This window comes from Nicotiana sylvestris, chromosome 9, assembly GCF_000393655.2.
Source record: "Nicotiana sylvestris chromosome 9, ASM39365v2, whole genome shotgun sequence".
NCBI lineage: Eukaryota > Viridiplantae > Streptophyta > Magnoliopsida > Solanales > Solanaceae > Nicotiana > Nicotiana sylvestris.
The window spans coordinates 133,501,439-133,521,145 of NC_091065.1; the positions used below are offsets into that span (position 1 = coordinate 133,501,439).

A 19,707-nucleotide genomic window follows, 5' to 3' on the forward strand; every position below is an offset into this window, starting at 1 on the left:
TTTCTGTTTTATTTTTCGCTACATATTATATAACTGCACATGTATGTTTGGTAGTCTGGTCCTAGCCTCGTCACTACTTCGTCGGGGTTAGGCCAGTCACTTACCAGCACATGGGATCGGTTGTGCTGATACTACACTCTGCATTGTGTGCAGATCCCGGAGTGGCAGCTTTTGGACCATAACTTTGGTTGGCTGCCTTCAGTCCAGTCAGAGATCCCCAGGTAGTCATGCAAGCGTCCGCAAGCCCGACGTTCTCATCTTTATACGCTGTTTTCATTTACTTCAGAGACAGATTGTACCTTTCTTTCTAGACATTTGTATGTAGTATTCGTAGATGATCCGTGATATTGTGACACCAGTTCTGGGTAGATGTGTATGTTGGTATTGTCGTACTTGTTTTTGGCTAAGTTATCAGATTACGTCTTCCGCATGTATTTATTTATCGTTAATATTTCACTGTTGATCGCATGTTGATTTAAATTGTTAGAAAGGGCTAAATAAAAGAGTTAGTGAATCTATAATACGCGGCTTGTCTAGCTTTCACGAGTAGGCGCCATCACGACTCTCGAGGGTAGGAAATCCGGGCCGTGATATTTTGTTTTTATTTATTCATATTCCTGGATCAAATTAATTAACGTGTCTATAAACTACGCTACAAATTCAACTGTACCGTTTTAATAAATAATTATATACAAACTAAATTCTTCCAAAATGGCAAGGGAGGAGAAACTCAAACTTTTTACTCACGATACAGTTAATTACATATCTGTTTTGCCTACTGTATGTATCTTTACAAAATTTCACTCAAAGATCAAAAATAATAATCCACGATCATTATTAGCCAAATCACCTCATGCATTAAAGAATTACAAATTGCCTAATGTCATCTTCATTTCACATGTATAACTCATTTTAAATGTCTACATTCACTTAAAGTGGCTCAACTGCCTCATGAAGTAGCTATCAGGATCATGAACCTCCAAGAAATGCAGTGAAGTTGCAGCAGTGAGAGTTACCTCTTCTGGAAGTTGAAAGATTTTATTGCATAAGCAAAAATCACCGCAAACAGCACGCTAAAGCTGACTACCAAAAAACCAGCGATCCCAATGAAATCATGCCTATACCCAAACACAGTCTTGACTAAAAGCTTTATTGGAACTGACTGAGTGCCATCGGATAGTTTCACAAGTCTATCATCGTCAGCATACTGGGATGCGACAAGGCCATATAGAGTCCAAGCTACAGGATTTGCCCAGTAGTACCATCTCCACCATATTGGGATCCTCTGTTTCAAAAGAGTAGAGGAAAATGCTATTAGAAACAAAAGAGACAACAAGTTTTAGCGAAGGACCTCCAGTGCCATCACATTTCAAACTTGGCAGCAATTAATTCGAAACTGGTCAGAAATCAGTCTTCAATAGCTCTTGATATTCATTGATTTAAGCGAAAAATAGAAAGTCTGGTGTTTGAATCATAGAGAAGAATGTTAATTCATTACCTTATGAGGTATCATGAAACCACTAAAAAGGTTCCAAAGCATGTAAAAAGGAGCAGCAATAATGGCAGCCACATTGTGGTTGGGCGTGACTGCAGTAGTCATCATTCCATAAAAGGTGAAGTACAACATAGTGAAGTACATAAACAATATGTACCACAAAAATTTCGAAGCAGTCCATTCAAAGGCTGCCATTGAATAGAATATGCTGCTGTATATTACTGCCTGTGCGAACACATAAGGAAACTCAATAGCAACCTGCATAGGAAAAGTGAGCACTGTTAACACCAAAGATCAAGAAGTTTTTAACTATTAACAAAATGGATATAGTCGGAAATCTTTAGACCGCACCTGAGCGAATGCAAATGGTAAAGCTGAGTACATCCCTGCAGCTCTCTCTCTGTATGAAACAGATCTTTCAACAGAAACAACTGGCTGGACAGCAGTGCCATTTGTAATTCCAATAAACAACACTGCAGCATACATGGATCCCATAGCATTGAATAAATCCTGCTGTGAGTCCCTGTTTAGTTATCAAATGAAGAAGCTCAGATACAGTAACATATCACCAGTTAGGTACAACTAATGATCAGGACAAAGGCCTGTAAGTATTGCACAAAGAATTAAACCCCCTCTGTCTTCTTGCAAGAGTGAATGAAAATGTTAGTTGTATGTCAAAAGAAAAAAACCAACTTATTTTTGCCTTTCACTTCCATTTGCGGTCAATTTCCAGGTATACATGGGCAGAACGAAATTCTCTTCCAGGCACCTAAATATAACCCCCTCAAACTACTTTCACGAAGTGACTGACTACCCACAAAATATCCCCAACACAACCTACATTCACAAATGATAGCTGACAAAAATTAAGAGAGAGAGAGAGAGAAATTTATGATACTTTAAGTTATGTGAAGTTTTGGGATCTCTTTGCTGTATTATTATCTTATTTTTGTCCAAACGTAAGTCAAATGAAGAAATGTGCCCCAGATGATTTGTTTTTCTTTCTCTAATGTTTGCTATAACTTCTAATTCTTGCTAAATTCAACTCACTAGTACCATCGAAAAGTAAGGGTAAAAGGTGCATGTGAACCAAAGCTAATGCCACATTTGGTTCTGCCGTAGCAGACAACAAAGGAAAACTTCAAAAGATAAAAATCCAATTCTATCATAAATTTCAGGAAAAACTGTCCTTGAGGCCAATGTATCAGCATTAGACACACCCCCGTGAGGTACCAAGTCTTCTCTAACTGATTGACTTCATGGTTCCAGCTTTGAACTAAATTATGTCCTTAATTCCCTGAAGGAATTGTTGGGATATATAGTATTAACCATGAGTTTGGATATAATATTTATTATGGAACAATTGTTTATTCAATTGTATTGAAGTTTTTAAATAGATCATATATTAGTTTGCTTCCTTTGTTTAGATAGTAGAGGATTTAGTGTATAGAAATTAGCTTATACATGGAAGATTAAACCATTAGTTCTTATAAGTATAAAGTTTGAGTTCACAATATGATGATGAAATTGGACAAGCCATCATGAATGATTGTAACACAAGATTAATATAATTTATTTTGATTGGGAATGGTTTAATTATGATTTCTTGTGCTAGTACATTTTGTATAAATTGAACGAACCAAGTAGAGATAAGTATTTTATACTGACTTACATTCTCTAGCCATTAAATGTACTTGTACTCTTAATATAATTATTATTAGTTGTATATATTATTAATATTTTGATTTATTAAAAGGCGAGATTCTTTCGTGGATCAATATACCTGGTAAATTGGATAATAATAATAATAATAATAATAATAATAATAATAATAATAATAATAATAATAATAATAATAATAATAATAATATACATTAGTGAAGTAATAGTTAGTTGATGGAATCCATGTCTCGGTTTTGATATTGATGATACACCTTTATGAAAGCTTATAAGTTTTCATGTGTAAACCCGTCTAGTAGATTTTGTATCCGACACATGAAATAAGTTAAGTGAAAGTCTAAATAAAGTACTCAATTTGACAATTTAATCTAATTGATTAGTATCTAAATCTTAACATGGAAGTTAAATAAGATTTGATGGAAGAATTTTGAAATAGAACTAAGGAGTGCAATTATGAACTTTAGTAGAATAATTTGTAATTTATTATGGTAGATATTAATCTCAAATTTTCGAAATTAATTCCATAATAGGAAGCCTTGTTAATTAAATTTTGTGGTCTCTGTTGTGCCTGAATAATAGGAAACAACGGAAATAATTTTCTTGGTGGAAAAGAAAATCCAACAGGTTTTAGCCCTTAAAACCTGCGTCATAGAGGAGGGTTTTTTTGGATCTAGAGGGAAAGAAGGGAGGTGGCTGAATTTTGGCACCTTTATTTCCAGAAATTTTGTCCACAGGAAATTATTAATTTTAAAAAAATATTTGGGTAACACAGTAAAAGATCGTGGAACGTTCAGGATCATGATCGTGCTGATGATAGACTTCATTAAGTTGCGGTAGAACTAGAGGCTCACGTGATAAATGAGATTTGTTCACGTTTCAAAAGGTAACCCGTGAAATCCCGTATGTGCTAGTTGTTTAATTTACATGGGAGTAGCTACTGGGATCGCTTTCGGTGCATATAATAATCCATCAAATTGTATCAGAGTTCACTCACGTCTAACTAGATAACTAGGTTGTTCATGAAGTAGGAATATCATGTTAATGTGCGTTTTTGAATTACATGTGGATGTCGTTTTCTGAAAAACTACACTACTATTTTATGAAATAAATGTACCAAATTTTTTTGATTATTCTTGGAGTCATGAGATATCAGTTTTCTTATTGTTCATATTTGATTAGAATAATCTGAAATTATTTTAAGACCCTAGAAGATGCAAAAATGATTTTTACCTATATTAGGTCATGGTTTCGGAGGTCAACAAATTGAAGGACTCCGATTAACCTAAACTTGGTTGGGTCCATCAAAAATGGCCCGGTGATATGGGCATTTTTCTATTTTCTGGAAATTTCTTTTTGAAAACTTGTAACTTATTTTTTAATTCAGTAGTGGTAGGGGTCGCTCCCTATGGTTTCCATGTTTAAAAACTGATGATATAATGAATTTACATGTTGACCATCGGTATATGGACGTGTTGACTTATTATATTCCAAAATAAGTATGTAGGATTTTCTTAACTAGGTCTTATAAAGTGAACTTGATATTATGTGATTATATATTTTTTTAAGAAAGTGAAATCCCCTATTAGATATCCTGGAAGGCTAATGATTGATGCGTTAGGCATTTTTGTGCATAAGAATTTCTCAATTTTGGTTTATGCTTCATGCCATGCGTGTCTTGGACTTACATTACGGCCTTGTTCTCTGGTTAGAAGTTGTAACTAAGTGAAATATAATGGCATTTTATCTCTATTGTTGGTATGGCTTTTATGCGGTGGTCCATATTTTATCCATAAAATAATTTTATGAGCTACATGTATGTTTGCCCGTAAATTAAGAATTTTTTTAGTAATAAATAGTTACCACTAAAGTTGTTTGTTTATTTGGAAACATGGAAAATTCTTAATAGCTTTATACATGTGTGATTATGTTGATTCATAGATTGAGCATTATGATTAATAAATAGGATCTACCAAAATGGTCTATTTATTTGAGTCATTAGAATCAATTTAATGTACAACTTGATAAATCTACACTAGTGGAGATTTTAACTAGCCAAAGAGATTTATCATTGGGTACTAGTAACACCAACACAGTCATGAGAAGAGATATTGGGGCTTTCACCAAACGGGAGAAAATATAACATCTTAGGTTCTTATGTGTTTAATGAAAGGATAATTTATTGCAAGAAGAGGAATTATGTATCCTAGAAATAGAAAGAACAAATGTATGCCTTGAGCTCATAGGATAATTATAAGGAGAATGGAAATCAAGATCATATTTATTTAAATTTTTGAAATTGTCTAAAACAGTTATTCTCCTAGTTTGGTTACAGATTGGTGGTCATGAATTTAACGAACTCCGATTGACCTTAAACTTGGTAGGTTCATCAGTAACAACTTGGTGAGAAACACTCACTGTTATGCAGTGAATCATGTTATTTTTAGCATTTTGAGGTCGTTTAGATAGGGTTCTAAGCAGTTTATTGAATTGAATGTGTTGTAAATATGAAAAATGATTCTTTATATATCGTTTATATTTGGGTTAAATATAGAATATAATAATACATGATGATTTAATTTGATATGATATAGAGCAGGAATGTAATCACATGGGTTTAGTCCCTAAATTTGACAAAAAATAATTTATTCAAATTTGGTTTAGTTTTTGGCAATCGTGAACTTCACGATCTCCGAATGACCTAAAATTTGCTAGATTCATCGGAAATGACGGATAAGAAGGACTCACTAACAGTGAATCACGTCGTATTTTGATGATTTGGCATCGTTTAGATGAGTTTTTTGGCGGTTTGGGCGGATTAAAACATGATTCAAATACGAAAAGTCATTCTTTATGTTGTTTTATTTATGTCTAATCTGGAACATGATGACACATGCTAATTTGACATAAATTGATATATGATAGGAATGTAGGCCAAATTTTAAATTCTTAAAAAATGCTTCAAATAGTAATTTTCCAAACTTGGTCGCAATTTTGGAGATCATGATTTTAACGGTCTCTGATTGACCTGAAATTTGGTAGGTCTATCAGAAACAGCTAGTGAGCGATACACAATGTTATGCAATGATTAATGTTAATTTTAGCGTTTTAGGGCTGTTTAGATAGGTTCTTGGGCATTTTTTTTAATTTTGGAACTTAATCCCGGAGAAAATTTTGTGGTTATGATCAAGTGGTTAATGTCTCTCCTGAATCGAACATTATTAGTGTACCTCATAAGAGAAAATATTCTTCAAAATTGAGTGAAACTTAGTTGTGCACTTGCGTCTAAGTAATATTTGTCTGAATCAGATTTCAAGTTGGTCAATGATGGACCTTAAGGTTCACTGAAAGTTGAGGCACAAACAACTTGTAGATCCTGTTTAGAAAGAAAAATGACTAAAAGATGTTTCCCTTCAAAAAGAAATAAATCTGGTGATAAGTTGCCATCTTTCTTTATTGTGGGGTCCGCGCAACAAGAACAAGAGCGCTTCCTCTTTCTTTTTCTTTGCCACCATAAGACCGGTTAGAATGAATGCGTTCTGATTTGTGTGGTTCAATGAATATGCTGGTAAGAGATAGTTTTGAGTATTTTGTGACGTTCATAAATGATTATTCAAAATATTAATATTTTTATTTGATGCGCCGTAAGTCTGAATACTTTGAGTAATTCAAGGATTTCAAGACTTGAGACGGAGAAGCACCATGGGAATATATTACGCCATTACGGTTTGGTCATGGTGGCGAGCATCTCTCTACAAAGTTCATTAATTACTTATCAGAATGAGGGATCACATGTCAGGTACTCTACACTGGAGTGGTGTAGTAGAGAGAAGAAATATGACTCTTTTGGAGATGGTTAGATTAATGAAGAGTTATTCATATTTTCCTTATTCGTTTTAGGAATAGTCCTTAGAAAGTGCAAATTATATTCTGAATTTAGTTCCTTCTAAGCTAGCACTTGTGACGCATATAGAACTGTGGACTAGATATAAGGTCGGTCTGCGACACGTTCAGATATCCAGCACATGTGTTGAAAGAGAAAATGGATAAGTTGGAACTAAGAATGGATAGGTGCATGTTAATACCAAAGTAGTTTGTTACGATAAAGCAGTACTGGACAAAGATTGCACCAGAAAACAACTTGACAAGATTCTTTAACAAAAACTTTAAATAATCGGTTCTTGTAAGTATAAAGTTTGAGTTCACAATCTGATAATGGAATTGGACAAACCATCAGGACTGATTGTAGCATAAAATTAAATATAACTTTTCTTGATTATCGGAATAGTTTAATTCCAACTTCTTGTGCTATTACATTTTGTTTGTATTGAACGGACCAAGTAGAGCCATTAACTGTACTTGTACTCTTAATCTTAATATTATTATTAGCAATGTATATATTAATATTTTTATTTATTAAAAGGCGAGATTCTTTAGTGAGTCAATATGTCTGGTAAATTGGATAATAATAATATACGTTGGTGAAGTTATAGTTAGTAGACGAAATCCATGTCTCGGTTTTGAGATTGATAATACACCTTTATGAAAGCTTATAAGTTTTCATTTGTAAACCAGGCCAGTGAATTTTGTATTCGTCACATGAAATAAGTTAAGCGAAAGTTTAAAAGAAGTAATCAATAAATTAAATTGTCAGCAATATAATTTAATTGATTAGAATCTGGATCTTAACATATGGAGTTAAATAAGATTTTATGGAACAACAACAACAACCACCTAGTAAAATCCCACCAGTAGGGTCTAGGGAGGGTAGAATGTATGCGTAGGGTAGATATTAATTTCGAATTTTCGATATTAATTCCGTAATTGGAAGCCTTGTTAATTAAAGTATATGGTCCCTTTGTGCCTTAATAATAGGAAATAAAGTAAATTATTTTCTTGGTGGAAAAGAAAATCCAACAGGTTTTGAAAAAGGGTATTTACCCCTTAAAACATTTTCGACCTAGAGGACGAAAGGGGAGGTGGCCGAATTTTGGCACCTTTTTTCCTAGAAATTTCGCCCACATGAAATTATTATTTTTCGTATATTATTTGGGTAACACAGTATAAGGTTGAATGTTCCGGGATTGTGATCGTGCTGATGGTAGAGACTTTATTGAGTTGCTGCAAAACTGGAGGCTCACATGATAGAGGAGATTTGTTCACGCTTCAAGAGGCAACTCATATGTGCAAGTTGTTTAATTTACATATGAGTAGATACAGAGATTGCTTGTGTTTCATATAATAATCCATCAGGAATCATATTGTCTTGTTTCTTTGAAAGCAGAAGATAAAAAGTTTCCTGTTATATTTCCATATATCCACTAAACTTATCGCATGTCCAAAAGCAGTCTTCTAAAAGTTGAATTTGACATGAGTGCACAAAGTAAAAACTTTCTTGATAGGACAGTGCAATGACCAGTGGAACACAAGATGCAAGTTAACACAATGGTGCAAGTATTCTGTTCAAATATTAGTAAAGTGTTAGTTCTTGAAATTAGCATCACAACTAGACAGCAAAATGAGGACAAACGTTTAGTTGATTCCAGTTATTATCATATTATTCCTTTCTCTCTATATAAGAATACCAATGCCATTAAACTAGTTAATACCACAGAAATTGAATGGAAGGTTCACAGTAAAATAGTCAAGGATAAAATGCAGATTATGATTAATGTCAAAAAGAAACCTTTTTGAACCGAATCTCCAGCAAATTGTCCCCAGCATCAATGATATGATGAGTGTATAGAAGAAGCGAACAGCAGTGTATTGTGGGTTGCGCCAATAGGAGAGATTTTGCTTCCACAGGCAAGCCAGGAACTGAGTGAAATAGGACTGACAGTACTTAGCAGGGAAATTCAAATCTTTTGAATCCCCAGTTGGCCTGCTTAGCCTTTCAACCAAGACTTGATTATATCTGGAAGTACAAAAAAGAAAAGGTTACATTTGGAAAAGAACATAAAGTTAGAGAACGAAAAAAATTATACATACTGAAAAAGATTTGATCTTCGGTAGATTTCTGCAAAATCAACACCAAGTCGATTTTCTTCTACTGATGACGTAACCTCCAACATCCATGTGGCAGGGTTATATCCAGCTCTTATTTTTGGCACCCCTTCAATTCCCTACACACACGTACAAGGAATACCTGCTTTTAGACAATCATTTGTCAAGAAACTTGCAATGCACCTAATGCAAACAAAATGTGTGTAAGTATATAACCTCAAAATACTCAATTAACTTGCACGATTTAGGACCAAGAGGTCCTGCGTAAATGAGCTCTCCTCCGCGCTTCATAAACAAAAGCTGCCATTTCCCAAGAGATCAAAGGAGTATCAGCAGAAAAATAATGAGATTCAAGCAGCACTACATTTGTCTACTATATTCTATACTATGGATTGACACTCCTTGATTGTATCGTATTATAAGGAGTTAAACGTCTTATATTCAGTCAGTCATTTTGTACTATTCTATGCACCACGTTGTATCGTATTATAAGGAGTTAAACGTCTTATATTCAGTCAGTCATTTTGTACTATTCTATGCACCACATAAGCTTTTAGGAAGAAAATATGTATGATATCAGTTTTTGGTTCTGTTGTTTTGATCCCCTATAAATAGGGGATTCCCCCTACTGGTTTCTATCCCTCTTTGGCTATTTCTTCTTTTAGTTGTAATGAACACCTCGACTGCCTTTAGTTGTAATAAACATGTACTGTTTCATTTCGTCTTGCTTCTGCCTACTGGTTTCTACTCCTCTTCAGCTACTTCTTCTTCCTTTAGTGTAATGACCACCTATACTGCCTTTTTCTTTTGTAAAGCTGCGGCTACTCTGCTCTACTTATTAAACACCTTTTCCTGTTTTTTTTTTCTTCTATTAACACAAGACCGAACTTATCATCACTAACTCAGCACTTAAGCCTCCTCATTTCTCTCAGTAACATCTAGCAAATATTTTCCAGTAATCACTGGAAGTGTTCAAAAATTCTTGCTAAACCCCACTTGACAAGTGCTCATGGCTAATTCAGTCGAATGGTATATGTGCTGATGATTTAGTCCTTGACGTCCACATGGGAAAGTCTAGATTTGAGCAAGAATCTCTTTGTTTGGTATCTCCACATGAAAAAGCCTCTAATCTTCAAGAAGCAGCAAACCACATAATGATCCAAATAATAAACTTGGCACAATCCTCGGTCAATTTGAAAGTGACTCATGAGGGTGACTAGATTTATACATTTGGATAAAAGAGATATACCTCATCAAATGATTCGAAAATGTCAATGCTGGGCTGATGGATAGTGCAAACAATTGTTCGGCCAGTGTTCACAATGTTTCTTACGGTCCTCATTACAATGGCTGCAGCTCTTGCGTCCAATCCGGATGTAGGCTCATCCATGAACACTACAGAAGGGTTGGCTACTAGTTCAATAGCAATTGTTAGCCGTTTCCTTTGCTCTGTGGACAGTCCATCAACTCCAGGCAAACCAACCAAAGCTCCTCTTAGTGAACTCAACTCCACAAGCTCCATTACCTCCTCAACAAATGCCTGAAAGCGATGCCCTCCTTAAAAGTTATTTGACGTCTGAAAAAGAAAAGCATCTACAAATTTCCATGTGTTACCTTTTGTGTCTCTATATCAACCTCTGATGGCAAACGTAGCCAAGCAGAGAACAACAATGATTCAACAACGGTCAAGCAAGGGGAGTGGATATCATTCTGCTCACAGTAACCAGATATTCTAGCAAAGGTTTCTTGCTTTTTTGGGTAACCAGATATGTGGATGTTCCCTTCTATAATACCACCAGTTTTTCTACCAGCTAATACATCCATGAGGGTTGTTTTTCCAGCACCACTAACTCCCACCAGTGCAGTGAGCACCCCCGGCCTAAATGCTCCAGTGATGTTAACCAATAACTGCAATCGGTCTTCTGTCATGCCTTGTTGCTTGAGTTCCTGAAGTAACATTTATTTGTGTTTTCAGAGATAGAATGATGCACAGAAAACTTTGGGAAGAAGAGTTTGAGGTATGTACCAGAGGCATGTCAACATAGTAATTGATATCCTTGAAGGTCATTGAAAGTGGCTGAAAAGGTAGAACGAGGCCTCTGTTCTTGAAACTTTGTCCTGATCAGTACAGAGTAGGAAATCTCATTAAGAATGAAAAAGTTGACCTGAAAAGGTTCATTTCCTTACAATGTAATACGTCTAAATAAACAGCAGTCTTCTTACTAGTCAGCGAGCCAGAATGCTTCAAATATTCTCTTAGCTGAATGACAGCTGGTTCTTCTTTCTTAGTCGTGCCTCTGTCTTGAAGCTCTTCCTTAGAAACCACAGCTTGATGCTTTACAAGAGCTGAAGAAATGTAAAGTGAGCAAAAGACAGAATTTATTTTTGTTGTTACTTTGCAACATGCTTTTTTTATCTCCAGTTTTTCTTTTCATTGGTGATTCAAATGATAAGTTCAGAGAATCACATATAAGATAGGTGTCTTACGGTCCAGGTAGGCCAGGAAGAATGTAAATAACATGTTGAATAGAATCGTATATCCAAGCAAAGCACCGACACCAATCCAGTACCAATAGCTCTGAGGGAATAAACTGCGTGACTTCAGTAATGCTTCACCTAGTCGCAAATCAGAATTCTTGCTTGCTCTCTGGATGCGTATAAGAAATTTTGGTAAGTGTTTTCATATCTATTATTAAGAAAGAAGTGGATATGATGTCAAAGAACATGGATCAGAGGATGGTCAAATGGTTGAACTGGCAAAGCCTTGCAAGTTTAACAAGTAGAAGGGCTGTGTAATGGAAGTCCATGTTCATAAAAATATTACAGCTGAGTTCTTCTATACAAGCCACAAGCTTCATTCTTTGACGCAATCACTTCATAGTTTTTAGTTTTCTGAAACAAGACATGGATAATTTCTTCTGAAAAAGGAAATGTAAGGTGGAAAAAAGAAAAGCAAAGCTCTACTTATTCTTTGACTTCAACAGAGATCCTGAAGGTTGCTTGGCAAAATTGCATAACCACTACCAAAAACCATGAGGACCTTAGGCCCTCAACTAAATTCATTCTGTTATTTCCCTTTTCTTTATTTCAGTCTATTCTTAATATGTGTAAAAGGAAATATTCAGACACTAATAAGAATTCAATTCAAAAATTTAGCTCCAAGTTTACCTTAAAGTAAACTAAATATTCTTGCCTTTTCACAGTTGTGTCAAGAACAGTAAATAAATTATGTAAAACTTAAGACCAATTTAAGATACTTGACATCATAATAGACCACCTTGTCCCATATGTGCCCAAGAAATTCATTCACTGAAGCTGCATCTTGAGCATACATCAGGGGAGAAATCCAAAACCCCCAGATCCACCAGCTTGGTATTCTATCTGCCAGAACAGAAAATAGGAAATAAATAATCAACTTATCACTGAGCTTAATGAGAAAGAGATTATGGCAATTGGAGGATTTAGTTTCACCTCTTGAAATAATATATCCCCCAAGAGCCATGACAATCAACATGGCAAAAGACCCAAAAGTGTTTGCAATAATCATATTTCGCCCCAAAGCTCCCATTAGGCGAAAAAGAGCAAGAGACATTTGATGCAGAAAGAAGAATAGCAAGAATTGCCTAAGGAATCTGCATAGCAAAAGAAGAAAAACCAACCAAAAAACCAGAGAATAAAACAAAGAGAGGTAGGTAAAAAACTGGGTGAAGATAAAGATAAATTTGAATCTAGAAGTATAATTTTTTACCTTGTGACACTTGGATCAAACCCAACAACATAATATGTCACTGCTACCCAGAAACCAGATTCTATTAGGGAAGTTGGAATGCTCAATACCCATGAAGGAAGCGTATAGACCCAGCATGGGTAGAAATGTAAGTCTCTATGCTTGTAAAGGACCGGAAGCTTGACAATAAGCATTGAAACCTCCGTGAAACCATTGAAAAGAATAATAACCATGGAAAAATACAGTTCCCCAAGATATAGGCCTCCATCATCAATTGTATTGTGATGCAGAGTTGTGCGAAAAAAAACACTCATGGTGATCAAAGCAACCAGGAGGAGCTGAAAACCAACAAAGAGAACGTAAGAACGAAAATGTGCTTCTGGAAATGTATGGTTCAATCAGGGAATCAGTGTAATTCAGAAGCATCCAAAGGTTATATTAATTTTTGATAACTTCCTCGGAAAGTTTTAGTTCTTAAAAATGTAATCCTATTTCTTGGTGTATTTCCTCCAAATTCTCATGCTGGCTCTACCTGAATAAATTTGAAAATGTAGATAAATGAATTCCTTTTCATGAGCAGCAGCTGCCAGTCAAAGCTAGTCATAAGAAGTTCCATTCTCTTCGCTCCATATTTAGAAGTGGACAGGGCTGCAGGATGATTATAGCGCCTATCAAAAGGAATGTTTAGCTCTTCCGATAAATTCTTCCCAGTGCGGTATGACCGAAAAGCTTCAGCAAACTTTGTCACTGGTATGTACCGATAAGGGCGATGAGAAACAGCCCAGTACTGTTCTTGGTCCTTTTTGGAAACAACCTGTAGGAGAATTAAAAAAAATTAAACTGTGCATCTAAGATGCCAAAAAATTATTCACTACGCAGAGCTACGCACTTACTTCTTGAAAGAAGTCGGCAACATTCTTCCTCTCTGGACAATGAAATCCCATAAAATCAAAAAAATCAAGAGCATCATCACGAGGCCCCTGATATACAATCTGGCCTTCAGACAAAAGTATAATATCATCAAATAACTCATACGTCTCTGGAGCAGGCTGAAGAAGAGAAATAACAGTAGTTCCATCGAGTGCATGCGTTGAATATCGAAGATATTTGATAATTTGGTATGTCGTTGAACTATCAAGCCCTGTTGAGATTTCATCCATGAAGAGCACTCTTGATGGACCCACCAATAATTCACCTATAAGAACCATCAAATACATGAGTACATCAATCCACACTCCAAAAAGGGAAAATATTAATCCATGCACCTGTAGTGAGCCGTTTTTTCTGGCCTCCAGAGATCCCCTTAAGCATTTCATCTCCCACCAAGGTGTTCGCACAATTGTCTAACCCTAGAATCTTTGTAAGACAAATGTTAGTGCTTGGTGAGGCTGAAAGGAAAACTATTTGACCAAAACATTCACATGATGCATTATTTCTTGCGTTACTTGTACAAAGTCCTATAGCATAATTCTGAAAGACTTGTAACAACAAGAAAGAGAAACCACTGTCCAAGTATAAGTTACGTTAAATTAGTTACTCATTGCATTATAACATTACTAAAGACTTATATGAGTTTAGCAACAACAGCAGTAAGAGAGAGTGATTCATACTGATGTTCGGTATACAAAGAGATAGGGAAAGGTGGTATTATATATGAATTACATTTCATTCTCCATTTTAGAACCCAGTACTACAATGATACAATCTATGCCATATCAAACTGCCACATGAATCTAAGTAAGCCAGCATTTAAAAATACCTTTAGAATGTACTCAACAACAAGTGCAGTCTCATTCCCCTCCAAAGCTAATGCCTAGATTGAGAATACATCATGTATGAATCGCAATAAATTTATTAAGAAGAAGAATATATATAGTTAGAGAAAAGCCATTCAAGCAAATCACACTTACCTTCATGAATAGGTCAAGATCTTCATCAGGTTTTATTCCTGCCATCTTTTCTCTTCTTGAAAGTTCCAATAGCATATCTGTAAAATTTCAACAGTTCATCTTAGGTACAACAACAACAACAACGACCCAGTAAAATCCCACAAAGTGGGGTCTGGGGAGGATAGTGTGTATGCAGACTTACCCCTACCCCGATAGGGCAGAGAGGCTGTTTCCATATCTATAAAATCTCAACAGTTCATCTTAGGTAATGTAGGAAAACTGGAAGACTTGCATAGAGCTTTACCATATTTTGATCCAACACCCTGACAACATGCTGAGAAGTCCATAGTTTCCCTCACAGTCATCTCTGCTATATGCCAATCTTGTTGACTGACATAAGCGGATGTCCTTTGGGGAACAAACTCTTTCAGACCATGTCCATTGTAAGTAATATTCCCTGACGTCTTCAAATTGATCACCGTTTTAGTAGAATATTTAGAGAAAAAAAAGATTACTATCTAGCAGAACATGTTCTTTCTCTACCTCCAAATCATGAAAATTCAGATATGACAGTACCTGCAAGTCAGATTTGAGGCGTCCAGCAAGTGCTAATAACAATGTGGTTTTGCCAGAGCTTGGAGGACCCAATAAGAGCGTTAATCTAGAAATGAACATCATAATGTTTTAAATAAACATACTCTCACCAGCTTGATTTTCTTAGGAGTTAACGATTGATTCATACCTGGAAGGTCGGATTATCCCACTAATGTCATCTAAAATTGTCAGCTTTGTTCTCTTGCCAGAGTATATTTTGAGCTGCCTTAAGAAAGCCTGACATGTTTGCACATAATACAGAGAGGGGAGAGATGTCATATGCTAAAATGATCAAGTGCTACTCTAATGTAATAATTGATGGCATGGGGAATACCTCGGTCATGTTGAAAATAAAATTTGAAATGGTTGGCAGTGCTCGACTGCCAAGATGCACATAAGCTTCAACTATCAGATGCTGAAATCTGACTTCTACTTTTGGGAAGTCCAAATCAACTCTGCACTCAGAGACGGAGGCAACTTTTAACTCTATGGGTTATGAGTTTTAGAACAATGACTGAGTTCTAAATTTAGTATTTGTACATTTTTAATAAGTTTTTTGACAAAAAATACATTGTTTGAGCAAAAGTTACTGGGTTCGGCAGAACCCGTAGCTCGGCTTCTGCCTCCGCCCCTGTCTGCACTTCCAAGAGTGAAATAATGTAAATGCCTCACTGCTAATGATTTATGCCAGAATATGATCTATCGATCAAAGCATAAGTGATTGAATCTTTTAGGAAGAATCCAATTCAAAACTTTTAAAATTTACAAGGTGCTTATAAGGTATTAAGCATGCCAGGGCTTGTCGGTGAGAGACTGTACTCAAGGTGATGTGATTAGAATTAATAAACCAACATATCACAGTTTTCCCAGCTCTTATACAGAGATTAAGGAAATAAAGAAAAACCAGGAACTTCTTGTTGTGAAGAAACAGAAATATGGAAGTGAGGCTTGTGTACTGAAGGGGGCAGCTCAGGGTTCAAGATTGTCTTAGTTTAATGAAGGTAGATCCAGAATTTAGACGGAATGAGTAAAACTTTTAGTCAATGTACTTTTTCTTTTTAACAAATTTTCCTTAAATCTTCTATGTAATTTGAATCAAACATTATATGCAGCATACCAACAGTTTATATGCTGATCTGCTTACAGACACTAATAACAAATATCAATCAAATCTAAATGAGCATCAGTTGGGCACAATTTTACAAAGACTTTCTCAGCCAACGACATCCAAAGCACAAGAGAGGAGATAAATAAGATTTTAATTTTAGAATAAGGAAAAAAAAGAACCTCTCAAAACGGAGCCTCATGCGATTGAAAAACTTTTCCCAATCATCATCAACCGACTTGACGAGGCGATCCAAGACGACTTTGCGCTCATCATTTTGGAGCTTATCGACATCCACTTCCCATGACTCCCCAACAATATTCCTGAAGATCCCTCTCCGTACACGGTTGTATGTAGGCAGTCGCTCCAGAGCCGCCCACCGTAACGCCTCCTCGTCGTCACCATCCTCCCTAAACGACGCCGAGCGCACCGACAGGTTCTCCGCCGAACCCCACATTCTATGAGGTTGTTTCAACTATGAAGATGAGTTAGTCACCACAAAAGTATAGATTACTGCATTCTGGTTGGAGCCTTAAATTTGTGTGCCGATAAGTATACATATATGGGTAGAGTTTACATTCACACACCTAAATATGTGAACTATTAAGTTAGTTGAGCTTTGCATTTATGGCTATCTTATCTCTCTCTTATACCTCTTCTGCAACTTCACCCCCCCTCCCCACTTCTTCGTGGGGTCCCCCTCAACCCTTCTTTTCTGCGTTTGTTTATGAAATATTCGGCATGTGTTTGTGTATACTTTCTGTCTGTTTTTCTGCTTCTGTTTAGCAATTTATTCATCAATGTTTTGGTTGTTTCTTCCATTTCTTTTTATGAGAAAATATTTATGGTATAGTCATTTCCGTCAACGTTTATATGACTCTAAAGTTCTTTTGCTCTGCAATTCTCCATGGCATTTAAGGCTTTGTCAATAATTAACTTATTAAATTGAAACTACTTTCCCACTTGAAAAATATAGTCAGTTGTATGTTTTGTCTGTTTATGAAATTGTTATAGTCCTAGTGCGAGAAACGGAGTAGAGGGTCGGATCATTTAATGCCCCGGGAAGGACAGAAAACGATGGCGGGGCTTTAACCAGTATTTCACACTCGCTAAACGAATTTATGATGTTTCTACTCGCTGCTTTGGATGAAACACGTGTAAAAATGAAGGGGTGGTCGCATCCCATGTGATGACGAGCGAGTGGGGATTGAAAAGGCGGTGATTTGAATTAAACGGTTGGGAAGTTTGCCCGCTTTTTTTAGCATCGATTATGGCTTTTGTTCAAGTTGTTATTCTTTTTGTAAAAGTGGATATTTATTTTTTATCCACCAATAAAAATTACCATTACTCTATTAAAATTAATATGAAAAGATATTTTTACTCTTTCTTCTCTTTCTTTTATTTCCAAACCCTTCCTTTATTGGCTTCAGAGCCAAAATTTTAGAGGCAAAATTTCGCTCCCTCAGTATCAGTATCGTTCCTTGAATGCGAATCATTGTTCGATTTTGTTCCTGCCCGGCGATTCTCTGAGTGTAGTTTGTAGCACTTAATCTGTTTTCCTTTGTCATCTTCTCTGCATCGAACAAGCGAACTGATATATTTTTTATTTTGCTTCTATGTATTTTTCTTTTTGTATAACTGTTGGCGATCAATGGTGTGTTTGGCATCAAGTATGTGTGAAATTTTAAAAATAATGATTATAACTTGATTCAATGTGGAATAAGGAGCGGATTTTTGTTAGGAAGTTGTTCAGAACTTTTTTGCATTGAAATGTGTTTGTGGTTCAATCAATATATTTGATTATGTAAGGTTATTTCATAAAAATAGTCATACGAATTCATAAGCTAACCGTGTTTATGAATTTTTAGTTAACTGTGCTTCTATGTCCTTAACTTTTGACCTTGGAAGTCGAAGTTTAGGACCATGTGTCCTTAACTTTTGAACTTGAAATGAAACTTGAAGTTCAGGACCAAGTGTCCTTAACTTTTGAACTTGGAACTCAAAGTGTGTCCTTAACTTTTGAACTTGGAACTCAAAGTATGTCCTTAATTTTTGAACTTGAAACTCAAAGTTAAGGACCAAGTGTCCTTAACTTTTGAACTTGGAACTCAAACTTCAGGACCAAGTGTCCTTAACTTTCGAACTTGGAACTCTAAGTTAAGGACCAAATGTCCTTAACTTTTGAACTTTAAACTTGAAGTTCAGGACCAAGTGTCCTTAACTTTTAAACTTGTAAGTCCTTAACTTTAAGATGCATTTTACTTAGGTCCTGGATTTTAGTCCTAATTTTTTATGTTATTTTTCCTACTTTGTAGTGTGCTAATGGAAAAAGATCGTGTTTTTGTGTCACGACCCTAAACCCGGACCCGGTCGTGATGGCGCCTCTCGTGAAGACAAGGCCATCCGACACACTCCCAATTTATTTTTAAGTAATTAAATAATAAAATCTAAGTCTTAAACATAATAATATAAATCCCAAAATAAGGTGAATACTACAGTTGCGGAATAGACATAGCCCGGTATCGGGGTGTCACCAGTCATGAGCATCTATAATAAAAACTACAAGTCTGAAAGAGTCTACACAACTATTACATAACCAAAATAGAAGAAAATAAGATAGAGGGAGAAGCACTGGGCTGCGAACGCCGAGCAGCTACCTAGTGAATCTCTGAAGTCTGCTGGAAGCTCTAAACCCTCGCAAGCAGGACCTGATGCGCCTGAATCTGTACACGGGGTGCAGGGAGTAAAATGAGTACTCCAACTCAGTGAGTAATAATAATAAATGCAGACTGAGCAATAAGAAATCACGTAAGGCACATCATCGGGCTATAAAGAAGCAATGAAAGCTAGTAAAAGCAATGAAAACAAGTAAAGTCACCTTAGTTCAGTTTAAGCTTCTTTAAAATGCCTTTTTAACAGTTAAGCGAGTAAATGACACGCAGCTAGAAAAAGATAAACACATAAAGAACCGCCCCTTGGGCATAATACCATCAGAATCAGCCCCTCGGGCAACACATAGAACAATACCAGCCCCTCGGGCTATATCTCATGTCACAATGAGTACCCGCGCTCACTGGGGGTGTGCAGAATCCTGGAGGGGCCCCTTATGGCCCAAGCGCAATATCAAGCCATCTCGTAGAATATTCAATAAGCTCTCGACCTCATATCAACAAGCAACCTCGTGGTGTACAAATCTCAAGCCCTCGGCCTCAAAATC

General features: G+C 36.0%; 1 protein-coding gene across 1 annotated transcript; it reads right to left on the reverse strand.

Moving 5' to 3' along the window:
• Positions 1-714: 714 nt before the first annotated feature.
• LOC104245622 (ABC transporter G family member 32) lies at positions 715-17,140 on the reverse strand. Its single transcript, XM_009801249.2, has 24 exons — positions 16,673-17,140; positions 15,720-15,840; positions 15,534-15,622; positions 15,368-15,452; positions 15,096-15,255; positions 14,813-14,889; positions 14,662-14,715; positions 14,168-14,258; positions 13,796-14,097; positions 13,435-13,716; positions 12,924-13,240; positions 12,647-12,807; positions 12,453-12,556; positions 11,663-11,822; positions 11,399-11,521; positions 11,202-11,293; positions 10,790-11,122; positions 10,425-10,715; positions 9,392-9,475; positions 9,161-9,294; positions 8,859-9,086; positions 1,847-2,018; positions 1,499-1,753; positions 715-1,285 (listed from the first exon to the last, which is right to left on the reverse strand). The coding sequence occupies exons 1-24, from the start codon at positions 16,945-16,947 to the stop codon at positions 1,013-1,015; spliced, it is 4,263 nt and encodes a 1,420-aa protein (XP_009799551.1). The 5' UTR covers positions 16,948-17,140; the 3' UTR covers positions 715-1,012.
• Between the last annotated feature and the right edge of the window lie 2,567 nt (positions 17,141-19,707).